Source organism: Saccostrea cucullata, unplaced genomic scaffold (assembly GCF_032062105.1).
Source record: "Saccostrea cucullata isolate Sc308-1 unplaced genomic scaffold, CSIRO_AGI_Scuc_v1 ctg60, whole genome shotgun sequence".
Classification (NCBI taxonomy): Eukaryota; Metazoa; Mollusca; class Bivalvia; order Ostreida; family Ostreidae; genus Saccostrea; species Saccostrea cuccullata.
In genome coordinates, this window is record NW_026931414.1 from 33218 (window position 1) to 56914 (window position 23697).

Here is a 23697-nt window from a genome sequence, read left to right on the forward strand (position 1 = left end):
TATACAGTCAAACTTGGTTATCTTTTAAATACCAATATATCTAGTAACAGGGATAAATCAAAGTGAGTTAGCATTCTGTACCACTTTCTGAGTTTTTACATGCAGTTCAGTTTCAAGAGTTATGCCCCTTTATAGATTAAACTTGAAACTTGAAGTGAATAAGAAGGACTAACAACCCTTTATTTATGTATTTTGACCTCTTTATCTTGATTCTTTGGATATTTCAACCGTTTTTATAAGTTTTATGAGGTTTGACTGTACATAACAAACATGGATTATTAAATAATACATGGATTTAGTTCTGTCTTTGAATAATGAATAAGTTTGGAATGGAGATTTTCTTCACGCTTTTGAAGGATCATTCCACATTCATGAAAAAAAATATTTTTTATACCATTTTAAAGAAATGCTTCTGTCATAATTTTTATTTTTTATTTTAAGGAATTACTCAGCAATATATCAAGGAATTAAAAAAAAAATTAAAAATATATTTGTTATGCTAAATTAAGGATTACTCTTTTAGAAGATTATTATACCAAGGATGTTTCCTTTGTTTTAGATATGTGATCCACTTGTGGGACATGAGTGTTGCCAGTGTCTGGGAGAACAAGTCTATTTATATCTATTACACAGAACTGGGATTTGAGTTGGCTTATTTAGCTGTTGATTTTGCACATCATCTTCATATGTTGGTAAGGCAATTTCAAAATTTAAAAGCTGACCAAAATTTATAACTATTGCCGGTTCATTTTCAAGTAATACTCTCAAAGAATAAAAAAAATCTTTGTTGAGAAAAAAAATATTGTAGGTTCCAATTTTTTCCGACATGGCAATTTATTTGACGTCCTGAATTGACATATTCTCCTGTGTTTTTTTTTTAGCTGTGGGGAAATATCTTCTTGAGCATGGCCAGTCTTGTAATTTGTATGCAGCTGAGGTATCTGTTTTATGAATTCAAAAGAAGGATCAATCGCCATAAGAATTACAGAAGAGTTGTACAAAATATGGAAGCAAGGTAATACTAGTTCTACAAATTTAAAATACATGTACAATATTTTAAATACTTGTTAACTGCCTAGGAGATGTAAATCAATAAAGATACTTAAAATTTAAAAAGTTTTAGAGGAAGAAAATTGTAAATAATGTACGTCCACATTGCATTGTCTCCCCTTGCAGGATTGCTACCATAGCAAACCCTTTTCTTGGAAATGATAATGTTAGGTTTGTGTGTGTCCCCTTCACAGAAGGTTTTATTGGTACCATGATTTTCAATTGTGTCAGATGCAGTATATTATTCTGTATTCAAGCCATACACACCATATCAAAAATTATTGGATGTTCAAACACTTTTATCAGTTTGATTTTCTTTTTTACAAAACAGATTTCCAATGGCTACCAAAGAAGAATTGCAGGGTCATAATGATAACTGTGCTGTGTGCTGGGAGAGGATGGAGGTGGCAAGAAAACTGCCATGCGGACATTTGTTTCATAAGTATGCACTTTACAATTATCAAAGACAAATCATCATCACATGAAACATATCATGTTAATGTTGTTTTGCCTACATGGCAGACATATAGAATATCACACTGCTGTTTTGATCTTGGTCCTGTATCAGCCTGAGTGGCTATTATCGGCCCAAGCCCAAAGGGACAACTACGTCTAGCACCTGTATATCTCTGCATGTCTAGAAGATGTCAAATTTGACCCCCAAAAATGTCAGAAGATTTTGAGAAGTAAATTTCGAGGCATGTCATATTTTTTACAAAAATAAATTACAAACTTCAGAGTTCTATTGTTACGCAATCACAGGAAGACAACCATTGCACTAAACTCAAAACTCGATAACTGAATATAGATACTGTACAATCAGGTGTAGGACGCAGTGAACAAGGTGGAGATCAGCGTTCTATTCATGCTTTTGGCAAGAAATTCTATCTGTACATTGCCATGAAATTAAAACAAATGTTTATACTGAAAGATTTTTTTTTGTATTGATCAAGATACTATCTTTGTTGTTTAAAATTAAATGACTTGCCAGTAAAAAAAAGAAGTATTCTTTTTTAATCTCTCAAACCCTATACCTCTTGAAATTTTTTAAGGTCCCTGGATCTTTAGAAGATCAAGAATCACTGGAATTTTAAATTCAAGTACATAAATAAAAGATCTTTTTTCTTATAACTGGAATATTGGTGTCAAAACTAAGACCCTTCTTTGATGTGTTTTATCAAATAATTTTTCTATAACAAGAAATACTACTATCAATTGGAAAGAAATTTATCATAATTTGACATCTTTATTATTTATCTGTACCGAGAAAGATTACATACAAGTACCTAAATTTGAGGAGTTATAGGTTTGTAATTTGATAAGCTTTTGATATCTTAAATTAGACAAGGTTGGGAACAATTGAAAACACAAACTCCATGTGTGCATTTGATCTCTACCAAATATTTAGTAGATTATAAATTTCCAAGACTTACACTCACTGTCTCTTTACATGTAAAATAAAAATTTAGGCCTTAAAAAATTAATAACTTGGTTCTCAGACCCATCCGCATTTCATTCAAAAATTCACATTACCCGTTTCTATCCTCAAATGAATAAAATAAATTTTCTCTCATGTGCTCATACTGTGTCAAAAAAATCTGGAATTCCAGACCGCATTTTAGAAATCAGTAAAACATTTGACAAACATCAAGATGATCCAGGCTTTTGGCCTAGTTAAAATTGCAAATATGGCCAACAAGTAAAGAGGAGAAGGCACCAAGATTAAGTTAAGTTATAATGACATTGATTTCGGTGCAAGTCATGAGGGAATGTACTTCCACGGTACAAAGTGGGGGTTTCTGAAGGTTTTCCTTGCTAGAACTTGATCAATAACACTATCAAAGACAGTTCCCTCAACTTCAGACGTCATCAAGATTCACAGATTTCATTTAGTATGGGTAAACTAATTGCAAAGACTGATGAATTTGACAATATTAAATAAAATCATAAGTGCTAATTATAGAGCTGAAACACTTACATTAGTTGTGTAAAGTAATCAATTGACCAGATGCATCACTAAGTGTTGGGTTCTGTGTTTAACATCTCGTTTTTAGGATGCCATCGTTTCATTACACGAATCATTGGGATGTAGAAGATTCAGGAGATTAGAGAAAGAATCAAAAAATAGATTATTTTGATTTTGGCACTTGATGTTGAAGCACTGTTGATTAAAAGTTGCTAGTTTTGAAATTATATCTTCAAAAAAAAAAAAAAGAAATTCAAAAATACCGTGTCAGTTTTTCACGAGATAAAAAGGGAAAAAAATGCCTCCCTCCGGCATTCATTTTTTAGAAAACAGGCCTGAGAACTAAGTTATTAATATTTTTTGCCTTACTTGTTTGAACTTCTCAACCATATATCTGTTATATTATTATAAGCCTATAAAGGTGATTACAGTAATTTTTACGTCATGTAAAGAAAGCCTTCAGTATGTTTTTAATAGTGCGTTTTACTTTCAATACACATGTATCTTCATGCAGAAGTAACTATTTAATAAAACACAATATGTTAATTATATTTAAATTGACAAAAGTTTTTTCCTTGATAAACATGAATAGCACATTAAGAGAAGTGAATGTCTTCAGCATAGTCATGAATGTATGGACATTCCCAATTTGTGAGGGGACATCCCCACTGGGTGTTAAAATCAGGACACAACCTCTGCTCTCTATAGTTTTGCGAATGTTCTACTCTCCACTCTGGATCCCTAAAGTTTTGTGATTGTTCTTGTCTCCACTGTGGCTCCCTATAGTTTTGTGAATGTTCTAATCTCCTGTCTGGTACCCTATAGCTCCCAGACTGTTCGAATCTCCAATCTGATGTGTCAGAATTGTAGCAGTTGTGATTGTAAGAAAATGAACTATTTCTGGTCATAAATATCTTTTGTCTTGTAAGTAGTGCTTGCATGTTGGGTATCCTGCTTTGTCTGGGAATTTTTGCTGCCCTGTCTTGAAAATTGCTCTTTAGTTTTCTTTTTCTGTATGGTGGATAGTTAGAGGTTGCTGAAGCTGAAACAGTGCTCCTCTGATTGTTGTTCCCATTGTTGTCTTTTAAATTAGTAGCCATGTCACTCGAGCCAGAGTTAGGTTCCTTTATTGCATTGCTTTCAGATGATTTTGATGCATCTGATTGTGGTTTCTTGACTGTTTCAGTTATCGGATTTTTTACTTCACAAGCTTTGTTTGTTTCGGCATTAGCATTGATCTTCATCACTGGGTTTTCAGTGTTTTGAAAAGCACTTGTTTCCTGTTTTACTTTTTGCCCAATAATTTTTCCACAAGTCTTCTCTTTTGTCTGTTTTTCGCTACCTTTGTATATTTCTGATAATTTGGTCTTCTTCATTTTCTTTGCTGCTGGATGACTATGCTTCTCTGTACTTGCTGGAAAATCTTCTTGTGTAATTCTTTCTTTTCTTGTGGATGGGCTCTCATATGAAGTTGAATTCTTGAGATTGGATTTCATATTGCTTTTTACAGACCTCAATGGCTGATTCTGTACATGCTGATAAGGACACTTCCACCTTCTACATCCTCCGGCAGTATTGAAAAATCTGCAAATCCTCCAAGGAGATTTCACATTGATAACAGTGACAAGATCATCAGTATTTTCAGGCTGCTTTGTCTTTGTTCTTTCACTTGTGTCAACTTTTACTTTCTCTTCTGGTTTATTTGCCATGGAAGAAGAAGATTTGCCTTGTTCCCTGTAAGATGTATCTTCCTGGTTCTTGCCACTTTTGTCATCAGGAGTTAGTTGCTTTGAACTTGTGCCACTGATTTTATTTTGCCCCCGTCTTTGCTGATCCTTTATTGGCTGTGCTTTTTGCAACTTCTCCAAAGAGCTTTTGTTGTTTGATGTCTCTTTTTCATTGGTGCAGTTTTCTTTAACATTTAATTTGCAAACTTTCTGTACATCTTTTACTTGAACACCAGAGTCTTTTACATGATCATGAGGCTCTGATACCCTTTCTTTTGGATGCTGTCTGACCTTACACTTAAGATCACTCTCCAAGGGAGGTTTGGTTTTACATTGTTCTGTTAAAGAAGACTGTCGTTTTACATACCTTGGGGTTTTTCTCACTCTCAGTTTTCTGATGAAATATGCATTGAAAATTTCATAAAATGATGTGTGAATCATAAAACAGTTCTTGTTCATGCAACCCTCTTCTGAGTTGAAGTTGTTACATATCATTTTCTGTGACAAATTAAAGAAGCACACATTTCCCTTTGTGTCTTTCAGCACATCTGCCAACTCTTCTATTTGTGGAACACTCATATTGATCTTTGAATGTGGATTGTAGATAGGTAGAGACAGATGGAGCTGGTTACATGTTCCCGGACAGCCAATGCCAGTAAAAGTTGACATGTTAAATGCATTGCACACTTGTCGGCCATCACAAATGTATATGTGTGTCATGTTCTTTAGGTTAATATCAACGTACTCACTGGTGGTAGGGTTGATTGGTTTAACAGATTTTTCTTTTGCCTTGAATTCTAAAGTGTCTTCTTTAAGGGGAGCTTTTCTTGTCTCTTTCTCAGGTTGTTTATCACTTGGTACTTCTTCTGATGTCGCCTTCTTTAGCTTTGCACTTTCAGTGCCTATTACAACTGTTTGAACACTCTCTGATGCATGGAGTTTTGATTGATCTGTCTCGTTTGCTTCCTTTGTTGTGCATTTAACATTGGTTATCATCATTGTGTCGTCTGTTTCCATTTGCTTTTCCTTTTCTGATGATTTCTGTATGGTAATATTAGTATTCAATATGTTGTCTGTTGCCATTGTTGCCTGTTGTCTGCTTTCTGGTGACTTCTTCCTGGGAATACTCAATTTATCTTCTGTTGCTGTTTGTTTTACTTCTTTTTCTGATGACATCTTGGTAATATTCAGCACAGTTCCTGTTTGTTTCTCTTTTCCCGATGACATCTCCATGGTAATATTCAATACAGTTTCTGTTGCTGCTTGCTTCTCTTTTTCTGATGGCTTCTCAGTAATATTCATCATGTTGTTTGTTTCCACTTGCTTTTCTTTTTCTAATGAATTTTCCCTTTCAGTAAGTTTTTTAATCTGTTTAAAAGGCACATGTATGATTTCCTTATTTGCACTAGGTTCAATTGCAAACTCCATCTGCTTCAGAGTATGTGTTTTTTCCTCCTTGCTTTGTTTAACTGCTCCATTTTCCTTGTCAATGTGCTTATTTTTGGTTTCATCTTGTTTGCTTTTTATTGTTTGACCTTTCATATTCTGTTCTGCATTCTTAACTTTCTGCTCTGGAGCCTCATCAAGTCTTTGTTTTTCCACCTCAACTGTTTTCTTCTCTCCATCATTTGTAATTTTTTCCAAGTTCTTTGACTTCGTGCCTGATGTTTGCAGTAATTTTTTTCTTCTCACTCTTTTTTTCTCCCTTCTACGTTGATTTCTTTGCTTTTTTCTTACCAACACTCTTTTCGATTTGACATTTGATTCCAACTCTGTATCCTTCTTATTACTTGAAATAGTTGGCATTTGATTTGGTTCAGTTGGTTTTAATGAGGTAACATTGGATTTATTGACTTGAAAGGAAGTTGTATCAATTTGAATTAGGTTAGATTGTCTTATATGTTCTGTCTTTTTAACTTGTGTTGTCTTCAGCTGACTTTGATTGTTCTTGTTTACGCCTGCTGAACTAGAGAGACTTTTTTCCAAAGCTGAGCCAACTTCTGTCATATTTGGTTTTCCTGTCATTTCCTGCATTTTCTTTATGACTGGGGCATTATTTCTTGGTGGTTGTTTGAGTTTGTTTTGTTTCAACGCTTGTTGTTGAGGTTTGGGTAGTTCTGTAGTTGTGAAGGAATCCTGTCCAAATTGTTGTACTGATGTTGAAAAAAGCTGTGCTTTCTCATTTGACTCTTTGGTTGTACTTTTCATAAAATTCTCAAGTAGAGAATCCATGGAGGAGTTAGAATGTGGAGGTGAGATGATCTGTTTTGACCGAGCATCATTCTTGGGAGATCTGTATTTTCTATACTCTGGAGACCTTGACCTGATCAAAGGGGATCTTGATCTGTGAATTGGTGATCTTGACCTTGGCATCGGAGATCTTGATCTGTGATAAGGAGAACGATGCCTTTGGAAAGGTGATCGTGTTCGGTAGGGTGGTGATCTGGACCTTCTTGGAGACTTTTCTCTTCTAAACGGTGATATAGATCTGCCTCTTGGTGACCTCCATCTGTAGTCTGGAGATGAAGATATGTAAGTTGGAGATCTGCCTCTTCTGTAGGAATCGTAGCTTGAACTCCAACTGCCTGGTGACCTAGGAGGAGAGTTGTATCTAGGATACCTATCATTTATGTCAGGTTCCCTATATCCACTGTCATAATAGTAACTTTTATCTGATCTTGTGTCTCTTGACCTGTATTTGTCATTGGCTGCTGTCTCATACCTGTAATTTGGTTTGTATTGACTTGTAAATCTGCTTTCTGGAGATTTTTCTCTGTATCTATTGGAATGCCTTTGAGTTATATCCCTTTGTTGTCTACATCGTAAACAACTACAGTTATCACTCCTTGATTTCTCTGTTCTAGCATTTTTGGACAATTGCTTTTCCTTCTGTTTTGTTGATAAATTTTGTGACTGGTTACTTTTAACCTCAGTAGTTTTTGTGGTTGATTTGTTGTTTTCTTTCATTGATTTTCCAGATTGAGTCGACTTTAATGGTGTCTTGAACGATCTTGCTGGTGTTGCTGTAATTCTCTTTCGAACTATCTGGCGTGCGACCGATTGCTCTCTTGTCTGTCTTGCTACCTTTTTCTGTCTTTCAATTATCTTCTCTTTCACACTAACATGCGCTACAACACTTGAGATTGATTTCTTTGCCTCTTTGTCTGATTGAACAGGATTTTTACCAGTAGTATCTTGAGATGTTAAACTTCCCGCTTCACAGGAAGTGACAGATTTGTTTTTGTCTTTGGATATTTCCAAGGTATTTTTGTCTGTAGAGGTTGGCGAGATCTTTTGTTGTATAAATGTGTCTCCTACAATCATTTTTCTTTTATGAGTGTTCTTTTTGCTTGTGTGGATTGCTTTTATGGATGGGATGGATACGGACAAAGAATTGCCTGTGTTTTGAGAAGTTGTAGCTCTATTTCCTGTATCATTTACTTTTGTTTTGCAGGTGCTGGTGTTTACCTTCTTGTTTACAACATTTGCTTTTGTTGGTCCACAAGTTTCTTTTTCATCTGAATCCGATATGAATTTTATTGGAGAAATCTGTGTTTTTACTCTTTTTGTAGCAGAGGAAGCATCAAAGCAATTATTCTTGTCTTTCACTTTCGATTGTTCATTCATAATTTCATTTGCCTTTGGACTGTTGCCATTTTCTCTCTGTCCATCACATTCTGCTACACTAGCTTTTGTAGTTTCCAGACAGGTTGATACTCTAGAAGAAGGACCTTTTTTGTGTAAAAATTCTGAACTATCAATAGCATGAGCTGGTGTTTCTGTTGAAATTTTCTTCTCTTGTCTTACTGGTACAGAACTGGATTTTTGGGATTCTGTAAGGATCTCAGTAGATTTGTTTGAAGCAGTATTTTGCTTAATGACATCTGGAGAAGGAAATGCATGATCTACTGGTTCTTGTTTTACACAAATTTGTGGAACATTGTCTTTATTTTGTTGGATTGGTGATGGTTTTGAGTCTCTAGAGTGTGGAGTTTTTGTTGTGCTCTCACCTTTGTTACTATCAGCATTGCCAATTTGCTGGTCTTTTACTTTCTGTTGTCTATTATTGGTAGGTAACATAGCATTTTCAGTTACAAGGGATGTATTTATTTTGGTAACAGGAGGAGATACTGGTTCTGTTTTAATTCTTATGGGCATCAGTCCAGGGTTTGTGGGTATCTCAATGTTCAGCGTTCCACTTGGATTCATTAGTTGCTGCCATGTCTTTCCTTTTTCGTTTGATAAGTTTTTCTGTGATACTTTTCCCTTTGAAGTTCCTTTTGTTGTTTGACTTTTCTGAGTTAGTAAAGCATCCAGTCCTGTTCTCTTCAATATTCCATTGGAGTTTGCTTCATCATGGAGTTGTAGATTTTCCCAGATGTTTCGATTGCTGTCTTCTTTGTTATTGTTGATCTTTTCGCTGCAGTTCTCCTTCATTTGACCCTTTGAGGATCCATCTGGTACACTGGTACAGTCCATTTCCCACTCTGGTTCCTCCTTAATGTTTGTTAATATCAAAGGCTGAGCATTATGTGGCTTTTCAAAGTCCTTTGTGGAGAATTGATCACTTTCTGTTTTCAGTTTACTACTGATATTTGAATCACCTTTCTCCATTGATTTCTTTTCTGATGTTTTATTGTTCTGTGGACTTGTGTTTTGTTCTTTTTCCATATTTCCTGTTTCTGTAGCAACAGCATCATTTTGATAGATTACTGGAGTGCTAAGCTGCTTGTTGCATTTTGAAGCATTCATACCATCAGGCCTCAAGTTCTTTTTTATGCTTTCTGCTCTGGTTAGAAAGTTCAGGAATTTACAGTGAGCATTTGCTTGAATTTCAGTTGAATTATCAAAATTAGGACCTTTTTCTCCAGGTATCTTCACTACACTTTCAACTGAATAATCTTTCTTTAATGTGATATTCTGTTGAATGGGTTCACTATGGGTTGCTGTGTTTTTAGCATCTTTATATTCAGTTGTTGAGATATCTTGAAGCTTTGAAATTTCATTGTAGCTTTTGTGTATTTTGTGTCCATTACTCTCAGTATCCTTAGCTTTTGGAGAGGAATTTCTAATGGTCACTTGGTTATCAGTAGTAGAAGTGTTTGCATTATGACGAGTCATACATTGTTTCGCTGAGTGTCTTCTGCTTCTCACAAGCATAGGCAGATCTTCATCTAACCCCTTATTTTCAGCACAATGTTTTTGCTTTGGCTCTTCTTCATTCCCCAATGAAACACTTTGATGATCTTTCTTATCAGTCTGTTTTGATTGATCCTCAGTACAAGACACAAGATCTTCCAATGAAATTCTGATGCTTGACTTAGCTGGGTCTTTTTGTTTGGGGATATTTGAATCTCCAAAGGAGAAACGTTTAAGAGTCTCCATTGCTCCTTCTGATTTTTTTCTTTGCACAGTTTTATCAGTCGTCTGTTTTTCTACTCCTTCTAAGCATGTTTCTTTTGATGAGCAGTTATTTTTTGGTTCAATGGCAATATTTTGGCCATGTTTTCTTTCTTGAGTGTGACTGCTTTGCTTACTTTGAGTGGTGGAATTTGATTTTTGATCTTTAGTCAGATTGGTTACAAGAGACATGGAATCCTTCTTTTTAGATTTAGAGGATGATTGTTTCTTAGGTAGTAATGGTGTCGCTGTTTCTTTGTTCTGCTCTGTATTGTTCTTGATATTATTGGCAATCACTTGTAAAGTTTTTTCAATGCCAGGTGGGTATCGAGCACTACTCTTAGAGTCTTCACATGACTTTGGAGCACTTTCTTCTGCAATTTTAGCACTACCGCTGGATTTAACTTTAAGTTTTCTTGATGCTGAAGTTTCCTCATTCATATTTGTACTGGACTTGAGACTACTAACATGTGGATTTAATTGATGTGACTTTGCATGTTTGTTTTCCCTATTCAAACTGTTTTTAGTATGTTGTGTGGTGCTGATGTTAGCCTCCATTTGTGTTTCATTTTTTGTGAATTTCTCATTTTGCATCAATTTGCTACACTGCTTGTGTTGTGTTGTTTTTGAATGAGTCTGACTATGTGTTTGTTGTTGCTGCTTGCTATCTAGCTTATGTGATTGGTGCATTTGTTTTTCTGGGAGAACTTTCTGCGAGTTTATAGTTTTTGAGTTATTGCAGTGAGCAGAATCAAATGATGATGTATTGCGACTACTGTTACAGAGGTTGTGTCCAGAACTTCCAGGTTGAACCTGAGGGGATTCATATTTAGACCTAACATCTAACCTAGAATCTACCTTTCCTGTCTGTGATTGATTTACAGAGCTAAGAATGTTTAAATTTGACACATTTCTACCAACATTCAACACTGATTGATTTTTAGTGGCATTAAGTTTGTCACTAGTATCTCCCATTGCAGAAGAGTTTTGTCCTGCCACATCTCTGTTCCTCCTAGTGTGTGAAAAATCATTTGTGTGTGGCACATTGTACTTTCTTGTAACATTCTTATCTCTGCTTTGAGGGGCACTTCCAATCACATTAGTTGCCTTTGGTACTGATGCGGCACTATTGTAAGGGTGACTGTGAATTCTCTGGTGAGAATATCTATTGACTGTTGCATTGAGTCTGTTCCTCTCATGAATTGTAGGGTTTGGTAGTGCTTGTTGGTTTGTTGAATAATAAGTCTTCATTCGCTCTTGATCCTCTGTTCTTGTTTGATGACCTGAAAGGTAAAATGTGTAACCTTACTAAATGTTCCACATTTAACCAAATAGGTACAGAAAATTAAGATTCTAATAGTTTTTTGTGCTAAAACATTCACTATCTATACAGTTAAATCTGTTATCTCAAACCTGATATGATAAAAAAAAGTTTAGATATCTAATTATTCAATACATTAAGGTTAAAATCAGTAAAAGAAGTTTGGTTTTTTACTCATTTCTGAGTGTAATATTCCCATAGTTTTCAAAATATCAAAGTTTGAAATATTGAAGTTTAACTGTATGTGTATGTATAATATACAATAACGTTTAGAAGTACATGTAATAAAGTACAAAAACATATAATAAAAAGTTCAAATAAAGTTATAATCAAATCAAGAGTAATAAACATCAATTGAAACACTTTAAAAAAATATATATATATGTACAGTTTTTTCTTCTTCTATCAATTAAAAAGGGACAACACGAATAGGATGTTCAGTATTCCTGATATAAAAATCTCTCTTCCAAGTGTTGCTGATGAGCCTTAACGCTTAATAATAAAAAACTTTGTGTCATCATATAGCACAATTTAATTTAGTTAAAGAGAAAGGTTCAGTTAAATCTTTGTTTGGCCTTGTAATGAATGCACCATTTCAAATCAATTGTCAATGCAATGCTAGAAATACCATTTGGATGGTAATATGGTTTATAAATGTCTTTTCAAATGATTTTATTTTCTAACTAGTAAATTTATCATGATGTCATGAATTTTCATAACCCCCCCCCCCCAATACTTGATATCGCAATTGCTTAACTTAGCGGAACTCTTTTGCGATGGAGGTAGGAAATGTCTGTTGGGTGGGGACAAATGTGCTATTGAATACAAGATTGATCATTGTAGAATTTATAAGGACATATAATTAAAAAATCCTGGTGGAATACCATTATTTCTAATTAAAATTAAACAGCATAGCAATATCTGAACCAGCCATAAGTTAATTTTTGAAAGAGGAGCTTTTAGTCCTAAAATGTTGACATTTTTTACGACATATTTTTAATTAAAAGATATGGACTCTTCTTATTAAATTTTCATTGAAAATTTCTGATTTTAAAGCTGATAAAATTTAATCTAAACTAGAGTTCCTTATTTGACAATCTACACACACTTATGCTGCTATCAATTCTTGGCAATACATTGTACTTTTGGCATAAAATTGTTCAAATCAGTCGATTATCACTACTGTAAACAATGCCACATTGTGCCTTGTATAAGTGAAATCATTTCAAGAGATTTGTTAAATGGATTTTGGAATGCTTATGTGTGACTCCTCCGAAAAAGAGCGGAGTAATATAGAATTAGATAACTGCATGAGGAATATATATCTCTGAGATATTACATATTAACCAATTTTTTTCCAATCTTATTTTACCCAAATTCCCTAATTTTTTAAAATTAAACAGCATAGCAATATCATGAAAGTCAGTTCTTCAATACATGAAGTTAGAAGTTTCTTAAGAGTAATGAAAGCATGTACATGTAGGTCTTTTCTTTTAATTTATACCAAAATCAAAAGCAACTTGACTTAATTTGACTATCAATTTATCAATAGACATGACTCTTTTAAATTAAACATTAAGTGAATCAAGCTCTTAACTTATCATGTTCAGTGCTCACTCTTGTTCTTATAGGAAATATGCAGTGTTTTTCTCAAGTTAGGAGTTTAAAGTTAGTCAGATACAAGTATATCAATGCCGTGCAAAATTTCAAACTATCTAAAAAATTTGCAATGATGCGAGCATTACAGTAAATTTATATGTAACATATAAACATAGAGTTTAAATACAGTTAAACCTGTCTAATCTGACACTCACTTGGATGCTGCTAGGCACATTTTGTGTCAGAATAGACAAAGCTTTAGATCACACATTGTTAAAATCACAGAACTCATGAATATTTCTCACACACGAATAAATCTTTACTCGCACAAGTGGCTGACTGACAAAATACCCATTACAGTATACAAGAACTTCTGTGGACAAATAGTGACAAATATTTGATTTACATATTTTGGAGTTGAGTGTGAATGTGGGATTTTGTATTGCAGGGGATACAGGTCTATGTTGTATTTTTCATCAATCTTTACTCGCACAAGTGGCTGACTGACAAAATAGGCAATGTAGCAGTAATGTTTACTTTTATATGTAGCGGTAATGTAATTTTTTGTAGCGGTAATGAAAATTTGGAAATGTTTTTCCATATTGTTTGGATGCCATATACTTTTAGAAATTCATTTCAAGTAAATTTGTATGTTCCCTAGCTGTTAAATGGATTTTGGAATGTCATATGTGTGTACTTATTGAATGAAATTTTGAATTATTGAATTCTTCTATACTTGACATTCACTGATTATATAAATGCCAATATTGTTCACAACTTGCTTATGACTCCTAAAGGTTTTGGGATGTTAAACAAGCAATACCTTTGCTATATGTATATTAAAGATTTAAAAAACCCTGCTTAAATCATTTGGGACATTTAATATGTCTGTTCTATGCAGATTGGTAAAGTAAACACTAATGTCTTTTGAATGACACTTTTTTAGGTCAAAGGGTCAAATGCCACCCATTGTCATACTAGTATCATGTCACATTGTGTATACCATATTTTATAAGATCCTTAAACTACTTTGTCATTAGTCTATCTATACTCATTGGATATGATTAGCAAACAACTCTTACTTAATGACTGTTAGATAAGAGGTATAAAGGTGAAAGGTTAACTACCCATGAACATAAACATGTCAAGTGTTCTTGATTGATGACCATTATTGCCCACTTATGTCTGTCAATGGAAATATTGCCAGTCTAATAAATAACAGTGATTCAGTGCTTTCTGTCCAGTAATTTAGTGCTTTCTGTCCAGTTTTCCTGTATAGGTAGCTGTGACAACCAAATAATTATATTTTAATTAATACAGGATAGGGAATAGAGGGGTAACATGCCTTTGAAACTTTCCTTCTGTATTTTGTCAATAGAAACTTTTGCTCAAATAATATCCCTTCAATGAAGTTTGTCCTTTTAGTTTATTTTTACATTTTAAATATTTGAACAGTGTTTTTCACTTGATCATGTTGAAAGCTAATGTTTTTGTTGTCATCAATTCAGATCTAGGTCTCTAGGGTGACCAAAAGGTGTTGCTCATTTCACTCACACAGCTTCAAACCTGGAGCTTAAATTGATATGAATTGACAGAATTGCAGACAAAATATAGTGCACAACTATCACTCTTGAATTGATTGATTGATTAAATGTATGTTGTTTAACGTCCCTTAAAATTTTTCACTCTTATGGAGACTCCACCACTTGCCAGGGAAGAGCTGCAAATTTTGTCCTTTACTTGGCATCCAGGGCCATTGAGCAGGGAGGGATCTTTTTCATGCCAGCACCTACTGCAACATGGGACCTCGGAATAAACGGTCTCATCTGAAGGACCAGTCTCCACATCCCACAGTGGGATTCGACCCCACAACTTAAGGATCAACTTCCTACTCTGCGACTTTAGAGCAGATGGTTTAACCACTGTGCCACCTCCTGAATTTAAATGGGATATTTGCGAGGATAATTTAATTTAGGAATCATTTAAACATTAAAGTATATTTTTAAATTTAGCGCTTGTTAAAAGTATGATTTGCAAGAATTGTAAAACCATAGATTCTGATAAAAGTGTAGATGTAGCAGTCTCTGAGAAAATCAACTTAAAATTTATTTTAACTCATTTAGCTAATCTTTACATTGTATTTGTGAAGAAATATTATGGTATGTGATTTTCTTCTACTTATTTACTTAAGAGTTTCTAAATATTGTGGAGTGGAAATTTAAGCAAGACACAAATTATTGAATCATGCTTAAAAATTGGTATATATTTTTAGAAAGAAGTAATTTTAGTGATTTCGAAATGCTTATTAAAGAAGCTATTTTCTGTACTATGCAACTGAGCTACCATTAATTCTTTTAAGAAGATTAAATTTTAGCAATCTCAGTACCCTCTAAAATAATGCTGAAATTGAATCCTCAGTAAAATTTTCTGTAACAGTAAGGTGTTGAGAGTAACAATTGAATGGGATTAGGCAGGAGATGGAGCCTATTTTAGTCCTCTCCTAATGCTTTAGTAGTTTTTCTTTGATTTTTAATAAAATATTGGGCTTTTAATTTGGTTATTTGATTTATCTGCTATATACTTAAGTACTAAATGCCTGACAGGAAATTTTAAGGGAGAAAAGACGCATAGTTTCACTCTATAAAAAGCTAGTAATTTTGTAGCTTTCTGTTTCAGCATCAAAATCTGACTATAATTTGCTGACAAGGGAAAAGTAGTTGTATATTGTATATATTTAACAATATAAATATCACTTGTACTATATACAGGTAAACTTCGGTATCTCGACATCGGATATGTCGACAACCTGGGATATGTCGACGTCCGTCCGTGGTCCCGGCATTATTTACTATATAAATGATTTGCAAAAACTCTGATATGTCGACCTCGGTAATGTCGACTACCCCGCTTATCTCGACGTATTTCACAGTCCCAAGAGCAAAATTTACCTGGTATATGTCGACATCAGGGCAATTTTCTGCTCTATTTAACCTAATTGTTTGTCAGCTGGTCGCTCATCACGCACGGACGACTCCGTGTATCTTGACGTCGTCAGAAATTCACACCTTTCACACCCATGTTTTGACTACATACTGCTCTGTAGAAATGTGTTTGTAGAGGAATCCCAAGCCCCTTCGGTGTCTCTAATACGTTAATTGTTTTATGCAGCTTAGGTAATGTCATTGATTAATCTTCACGATTCTGCGTAAATATAAAATCGTTTATTTATGTCGAAATCTGACAAAACTTAAAACATGTTATTAAAAAAAGGTAACTGAATAACGATGAACAATATACACACTGAATTCAAAAAATATATGCATTAATTTTTTCCGTAACTCAGAAGTCGACATTGCACCGTTCCGGTTTCAAGTTTATAGAGCGCCTTTTGTATCCTGTTCTGTCAGAGCTAATGGCACGCGGATCGAATGTGGATGGAAAGCGGATTTTAGTAAAATAAGATTTCGATAAAAAATAAAGCATTTCATAAAAAAACATATGTGAATAACTTCTTAGATTTTCTAATAAATATAGAGGGATAGCTGAAACAAACGAGCTACAATCTAATTGAAGACGTATTTAGGTAACTGTAGTTACACGTCTGTTCAGTTAAGGTCTATGGTTTTACTATGCAGTAAAGTTAAGGACGTCGAGTCTCAACTCTGATATCTCGACACCTCGGATATCTCGACATTTTCCGACTGTCCCGTCGATGTCAAGATAACGAAGTTTACCTGTACATCATTTGTTAAACCGAGTATTCCTTTTGATGTAGTTGACATACCAGTCCCGTTAGTTTGGTTATGTATGCATAAGCTAGATGGTTGGATGCCATGCTTCGAGCAGGTTAGACATGGATAGTGTGTACCTTTGGACTGACTTCCCTGGGTGGCACTCTTGTTGGGTGATGGCGTCTGTGTCTTAGACATTCTCCCTACAGGTTGAGCTGCAGGGGGAACATCTCTAGACACTGTCTGGCTGGTTCTGCTGTTCATCTCCTGCTGTGGAGTACTAGGGTGGCTCTCTAATGGAACTGTGTGGCTTGGTTTTGTAGGAGAAGTCTTTTGAGGCAAAGTTTGCTCCTGTAACATTTTGGCTAGTGATAGAAGATTCTTTAATGCTTCGCCAATAGAGTCTTCTGTGTTTCTGTCAGATTCTTGTGATGTATTCATGTTATTTCCTTTGGTATGTCCTTCCATCATCTGTTTTCTATTAGCTGGTTACTCTCACTAAAAAGTATTTTTTTAAAAACAATTTTACACAGAGTGATGGCATATAACATATAGTGACCCAATTCAAATCCTACAAAATTCTTTATTCTCAGCATAATAAGAATGAATCTGATTTTAAAAATTCACATTAGATTTTAATTATATGAATGTATAGGACTATATATAAAATGTTGATTCTATTAAATATCATATTAGACTTTAAGTACAAGTAAACCCCCTCCACCTTTCCAGGCACGCACACTGCATAGAAAGATAAAGAAAACAGAAAAAAAGATAATACATATATGTATAGATGCAACATAAATAAACAATAAATGTTTATAAATAATACTGTAAGAAAAACTATACCTTTAAATGAATAATAATCCCCTCTGTGAACACACAACAATTGGTGAACACCAATATTCTGTGTATAGGTCAGTGCATGGGATGGCTGTTACTCATTTACTGCACATAGATAAATGTGGTCATAGTTCCTGGGCATGTAGGTCAGTTTTCCCGCTGCAATATATAAATAACTCCTGTTACTCCGTGACCTCTATACTTATACATGCTCCAGTTAGCCTGCAGCTTGTTTGGGAGTTTCTCTCTTGAGTGTGATCTCGTAAATAGCATTACATGCCACATAAAGGTTACACTTTCCAATTTAATTGCATAACTATCTGTAATTATAGTTTGTACCTATATTGGTTGTTTGTTGCTCAAGGCATGAAAGCTAAAAGCCTTTAATTGCTTTTTGGTGTGAGTTTTTAAAATAATTACTTTTAACTTACATCTTTGGCTTGGGGTCCTGATTTATTATTTGAGTAAATGTCTTAATTAACATATGTCAGATTGAGAGATTGTCTATTGAATTGTTTACCATTAAATAGTGACAATTATTGGTCTTTTGCTTCCACACCCCCTTAAATGATAATTATTTAAACATTTTATGATAAAAGATTAAATTAAAAGTTTCAGTAATTGGGTTTTAATTGTGGGGAAAATAATAATTTAAAAAAAAAATAGTCACTGATATTTAAATTTTTCCTATCAAATTTTACTGTTATCATGGTTATATTTCTATAACAGGGACATACATTGTAACTTGTTAAATATTTTTGTTAATTTTTTTTTTTGACTGCATGAACCAGGCTTTTAAAAATGTTACTATGTTTTCTTTCTTGTATATAAAGTGTTCAATCATCATGATCATTGCAATCTTTTCTTGATAACCTGACTATGGAATACATACACATATAGTATATTGTGTCACTGGTCACACTTTTAGGGCATCACCCTGCATAGTTTGTTTACAAAATGTCATATTCATTGGGTTCATTCAACATTATTCATTACAATCAAGAAAAGATGGCACAAAATTGTCTAAATGGAAAAAACCTTTTGACTTATCCTAATTTTAAGTAAAAAAATACATATTAACCACTTATAAATTATGAACAAGAGGCCCACGGGCCTTATAGGTCACCTGAGTATTGTGCAACAACTTTCAAACAATTAAATTTGGTTCGTGTTTTAAACCAGAGGCCATGAAATTCGCAATTCACAATTTTGAAAGAGGTACCATTGCTTATAATAATTATAGACTTAGCATGCTTACTCTATTTACTTAATACCCAGAGGTAGATCAGAGTAACATTAAGAGAAAATGCACTTCCACTTTATAACCAGTTGTGCACCTCATCCCAAAGGAACCACTGATCCTGGGGCCACATATTTCAAAATTTTGCAAATTTTATCAAAAAGTGGTTGATTAACACCAAAGAGCAGATTTCAAAGTATTAATTTATTTTCAGACTTTGTACCCCCCCCCCCCCCACCCTCGACCCAGGGAAGGGGCGGGGGGCATAAAAAATAACCATTTTGCTAGGTGCACCTTTCTTCATCATGAATATATATATTTGGATCATTGGCATAAAACCCAGGAGCAAAGGAAAGATTTTCAAAGAATTCATGTATTTTCACTATATAATCAATAGAGCCCCGCCCTAACACCAGAACCCATGACCCTCTGGCCATAAAATTCACAATTTTGGAAGAGGCACTCTTGCTTATCATAACTATGTACTAAGTTCATTTAATACTCAGGAGCACAGAAGAAGATTTTAAAAGAATTAATGCATTTTCACTATATGATCAATAGAGCCCTGCCCTGAATTTCACAATTTAAGTAGAGGACTCAATGCTCATTACATTCATGCCAACAGTTTGCCTGCTTGATGTCCAGGAGTAAAGAAGAAGATTTTTAAAGATTGCAATAATTTTAGTGGTTTTGGCCCCATCCCTCAGGCCCCAGGGGGCGGGGACCATAAAATTCACAATTTTTGTTCCCCTTCACCCATAGATGCTGTATACCAAATTTGGTTGAAATTGGTTGAGTGTTTTCAGAGAAGAAGCTGAAAATGTTCAAATGTTAACACACGACGCACGACACACGACGACGGACGAAAACGGATAGCAATAGGTCACCTGAGTTACTCAGGTGACCTAAAAAGCTTTCTAAAGCAAGTGTGATCTTCTGACATTATTGCTTGTTATGTAATCAATATTTTCCAAAAAGGCATTGAATCAGATATAACTGCTTAATGGTAGAATTTATTTATTTTCAGTTCCTGTCTGAGGTCCTGGTTGGAACAAGACACCTCCTGTCCCACCTGTAGAATGTCCCTCAATGAGGGGCCACAGGTGGACCCCAATCTGAATGTCCCAGACGAGCGTGGTGCTGCACCACCCCAGCCCCCTCAACAACAGCCACAGAACCAGTTCACCAACCATTTCTTCCATTTTGATGGTATGCATATATTTTTTTCATACTTTCATAGATTGATTGCTTTAAATTAGTTTATCATGTTTATAATCAAAATTTATTAATGCATTGAATTTGTTTTAACAAAATTTAATTAAATCTGGTTCATATATAGTCAACAAATAATGTACACGGTAGAAAAAAAGGTTCATTATTTGCTTTTTTGCATGAACAACTATATCAACTTTGCCTAACTAACATCTCAAAAGAATGATACACATGCAGTTTATCTATAAACACATTGAGTGTTTATCTATTAGGCAATCATCAGTACTGACAAATCATGTGTCAGATCAAAATGACAGATTTTATGCACAAATGCGTTAAAATTTCATTGTAAAAGACTTATTGGAACTTATGAAAATTATATTTCTTAAATGTATATATTTATCAAGTCCATATGGAAATATATCAGTAAGGAATTGAAACAATTAATGTTTAATAATTGACAGGGTCACGTTATGTCAGCTGGTTCCCTAGTTTCTCTGTGGAGGTAACACACACCCAATTATTACCGGGAGGGCGACAGAGACCAGTCCAAACCTCACAGCTGGACAGTATGGTAAAGAAGCTTCAACAACCAAAAGTCACATTAAAAGTGATACATAGATCATTATTATTAAGAAAAATATTATTTCCCCCTTGTAAAACCCATATACATCCTATTAAAAAGTTCCTCCTATCCTTCTTGTGACTTTTAAAAAGGCACAACAAAAAGAAATAAAAAAAGTTAAAATAAATCAACTAAAATAAATGTCATTTTGAATTTTTGAAAGTCCTTAGAAGTTAGAAACAATTTTTTCAAATGAAGATCAAAGAAGCTTGATTAATTTTGACACATAAATTTCTGTGTATTCTACTTACCAGTGGTGGAGACATTTGATCTGAGTAATATCGGGACAATACTGTAACAGCTTGTAGTTATTAATCCTTTTATAACAAACTTGTACAAAGTTTATAACAAACTTGTACTTTTAAAGTCAATATAGTCCAGGAATGAAACTACTGAATTCATGGTATTAAAGACCCAATTTTTTTCCTTTAAACCGATACAAAAATAGTCATAAATTTTTTATCATCATTACGTGTTTTGTGTCTGGTTTTAACCTTAACGCATTCGTCGTAATCATGGTAATGTTTTTGAAGGAAAGAATTAATAAGATACATGTATATCGTTTTAGAAAATGTTTTCTTTACATAAAAGAAAAAATATACAATAAAAGAAATCACATTAAAAAATGAAATAAAGGCTAGTCGTGCATGTGACCATGCATATACCGCAATCGGAATGGGTTTTTTCCCCTAGCCAACAATGTTGTCCAAAATATTTCATATTTTTGATTCTTCATGTGTTAACAAAATTTTATTGTTAGAAAGATTTCTTTTCAAAATCCATCACTATTAATTACACATTTTATTTATACATATTATCTATTTCTATAGATTGAAATATGTTATGTAAGTTTTCTACAGATAACGTGGACATATTTTCCAATGTTTTAATAATCTACTTTCAATTACTTTTTGAAATAAAATTCAAACATAATTGATTTTTCTAACCCGCGTGTATACTATGCGGGTAATGAAAGATGACCAGGTAATTGTTTTATGCAAACTCAGATTATCAGGCACAGGTGCTGACCTGTCAATCAAATCAGAAGCTATTGTTTTTTTAATGATTGACAGGCGGTAAATTATTTGATCTTGAATCAGGTAGATTTTACCTGGGTAGAATTCATGGTATTTAAGATTAAACATAACCTATTTATACATATTAATCTATAGATTGAAATATGTTACATAAGTTTTGGAGACATTGACAACTTATGTTTATAAGTGCCGTAAGTTCTCAGTGAGCCTTTGATTACATTAAATTTTCAAAGATAGGTCAATACTTTAAATAGAACAAGCATTTCACTATGTTTATTTATCTGAAAGTCAATTGACACTTCCAGTATTAAGACATATTGTTTGAAACATACACTGTAGAGCACCTGATTTAATTAAAAAAAAAAAACCTCTAATAAAAATCTTTTTCTCCTACACATTCCAATGTCCTTGCTCCAAAATCTAGAAAATAAATCATTTTGTGTGTCCATTCACCACAAAAGCAGGGTTCTTTGAATTGCTTTGCCCACAGAGGGATAACTAACAGACCTGACAGCTAGAGCAATAAAGAGGCAGTGGGGAGGTCAGTTGCCAGATTTAGGTTTGTGTGTAATTCACATTAGGTGGGAGGGTCAGCTTGACATGCCATGATGAGCACACTACAAGAGGGATAATTATATACCCTAATTAACTAATAACCTAAGGCATATGGACACACATGTATATATCCCTCTTACAGGCTTTCATGTGTTAACCGAGAAAACCTGTACAAAATATATTACATCAAAGTGAGTTAATAAGGATGGTTTCTGAATATCATTATATAATCAAACTGAGATGACAACTCAACTATGGAAATGTACCCTGATTAAGACATCAATTTACTTGAATATTCACATATTCCAAATTCAATGTTTAATAGTTCTTCATTTTCTAAAATAAATGTGTAAAAGTTTCACATTTGTATTTTGAACCTAAACTTGATTATTTGCATCTTAAAAAAATAACCCGAGATATTTTTAAAGCAGCATTTTGTATGTTATAGCCATGCATGTAGAGCATAAAACAGGAAATACTTTCTCATTTGATTTCACTACATTTCTCTGCATGCATATATCTAGATCAAATGGAAGCTTCGGGTCTGTGATATTCTTAAGACTTTTCATACTATTTTAACATTATAAGCACATTCAATTGCTCCAATGTACAGCAACATTTTTTTTGGGGGGGGGGGGGGGGGGAATATGTGAAGTCATGAAATCAAACAGGTGTTATGTATGAATAAGTAGTACCAGCACATGTAATTCCCTTGTCAGTTATTGTTATGGGAAAGATAAAGTACTGTACACTTATGACAAGCTACAAAATGTTTTGTAATAAACTCAGTTGTCAGAAAAATGGAATTGTATTCTTGCAGTAATTTTTCCTCTCCCTTTTGTTTGTTCATAATTTAAAATTATGTCCCCCACCCTTCGAAGAAGGCAGGGCATATTGCTTTGCTGCTGTCTGTCAGGCAGTTGGTCTGTTGGTCCACAATCAGTTTCCATTCATTTTCTTTGCAGAGATTGCACATATTGAAAAGAAATTTGGTATACACTTTATCATAAAGATATCTAGGCCAGATTCTGTTTTGATTACGATCATGCCTTTTTTTGACAGAGTTATGCCCCTGACTTAGAAAAATTCCAATTATTTGCAATTTCTGTTCATTTTCTTTACAGTGGTACGTTGCACATATTGAAATGAAATTTGGTATACAGCTTTATCATAAGAACATCTAGGTCAAAGTTTGGTTTGGGTATGGTCAAGCCATTTTTGACAGATTTACGTCCCTTGGGGTTCGAATAATTCCAATTATTTTGGGGAGGGGGGGGCATATAAGTGTTTTACAAACATCTCTTGTTGAGTTCTTTTATGTTTTCAATTTTTTTCTCCTAAACATAAATTTGCAAAAAATTTACAGTTTTTAGCTCACCTGAGCTGAAAAA

The 23697-nt window shown here is 34.0% G+C and overlaps 1 protein-coding gene across 1 annotated transcript in view; it reads left to right on the top strand.

The window, feature by feature from the left end:
* Nucleotides 1-23697, top strand: part of LOC134232535 (E3 ubiquitin-protein ligase AMFR-like) — a 32936-nt gene that overhangs the window by 3494 nt on the left and 5745 nt on the right. The window contains exons 5-9 of the mRNA XM_062714511.1: nucleotides 560-692; nucleotides 882-1015; nucleotides 1382-1492; nucleotides 19905-20086; nucleotides 20554-20663. Of these exons, the coding sequence (XP_062570495.1) occupies nucleotides 560-692; nucleotides 882-1015; nucleotides 1382-1492; nucleotides 19905-20086; nucleotides 20554-20663 (670 nt within the window). The remainder of the gene's footprint in view (nucleotides 1-559; nucleotides 693-881; nucleotides 1016-1381; nucleotides 1493-19904; nucleotides 20087-20553; nucleotides 20664-23697) is intronic.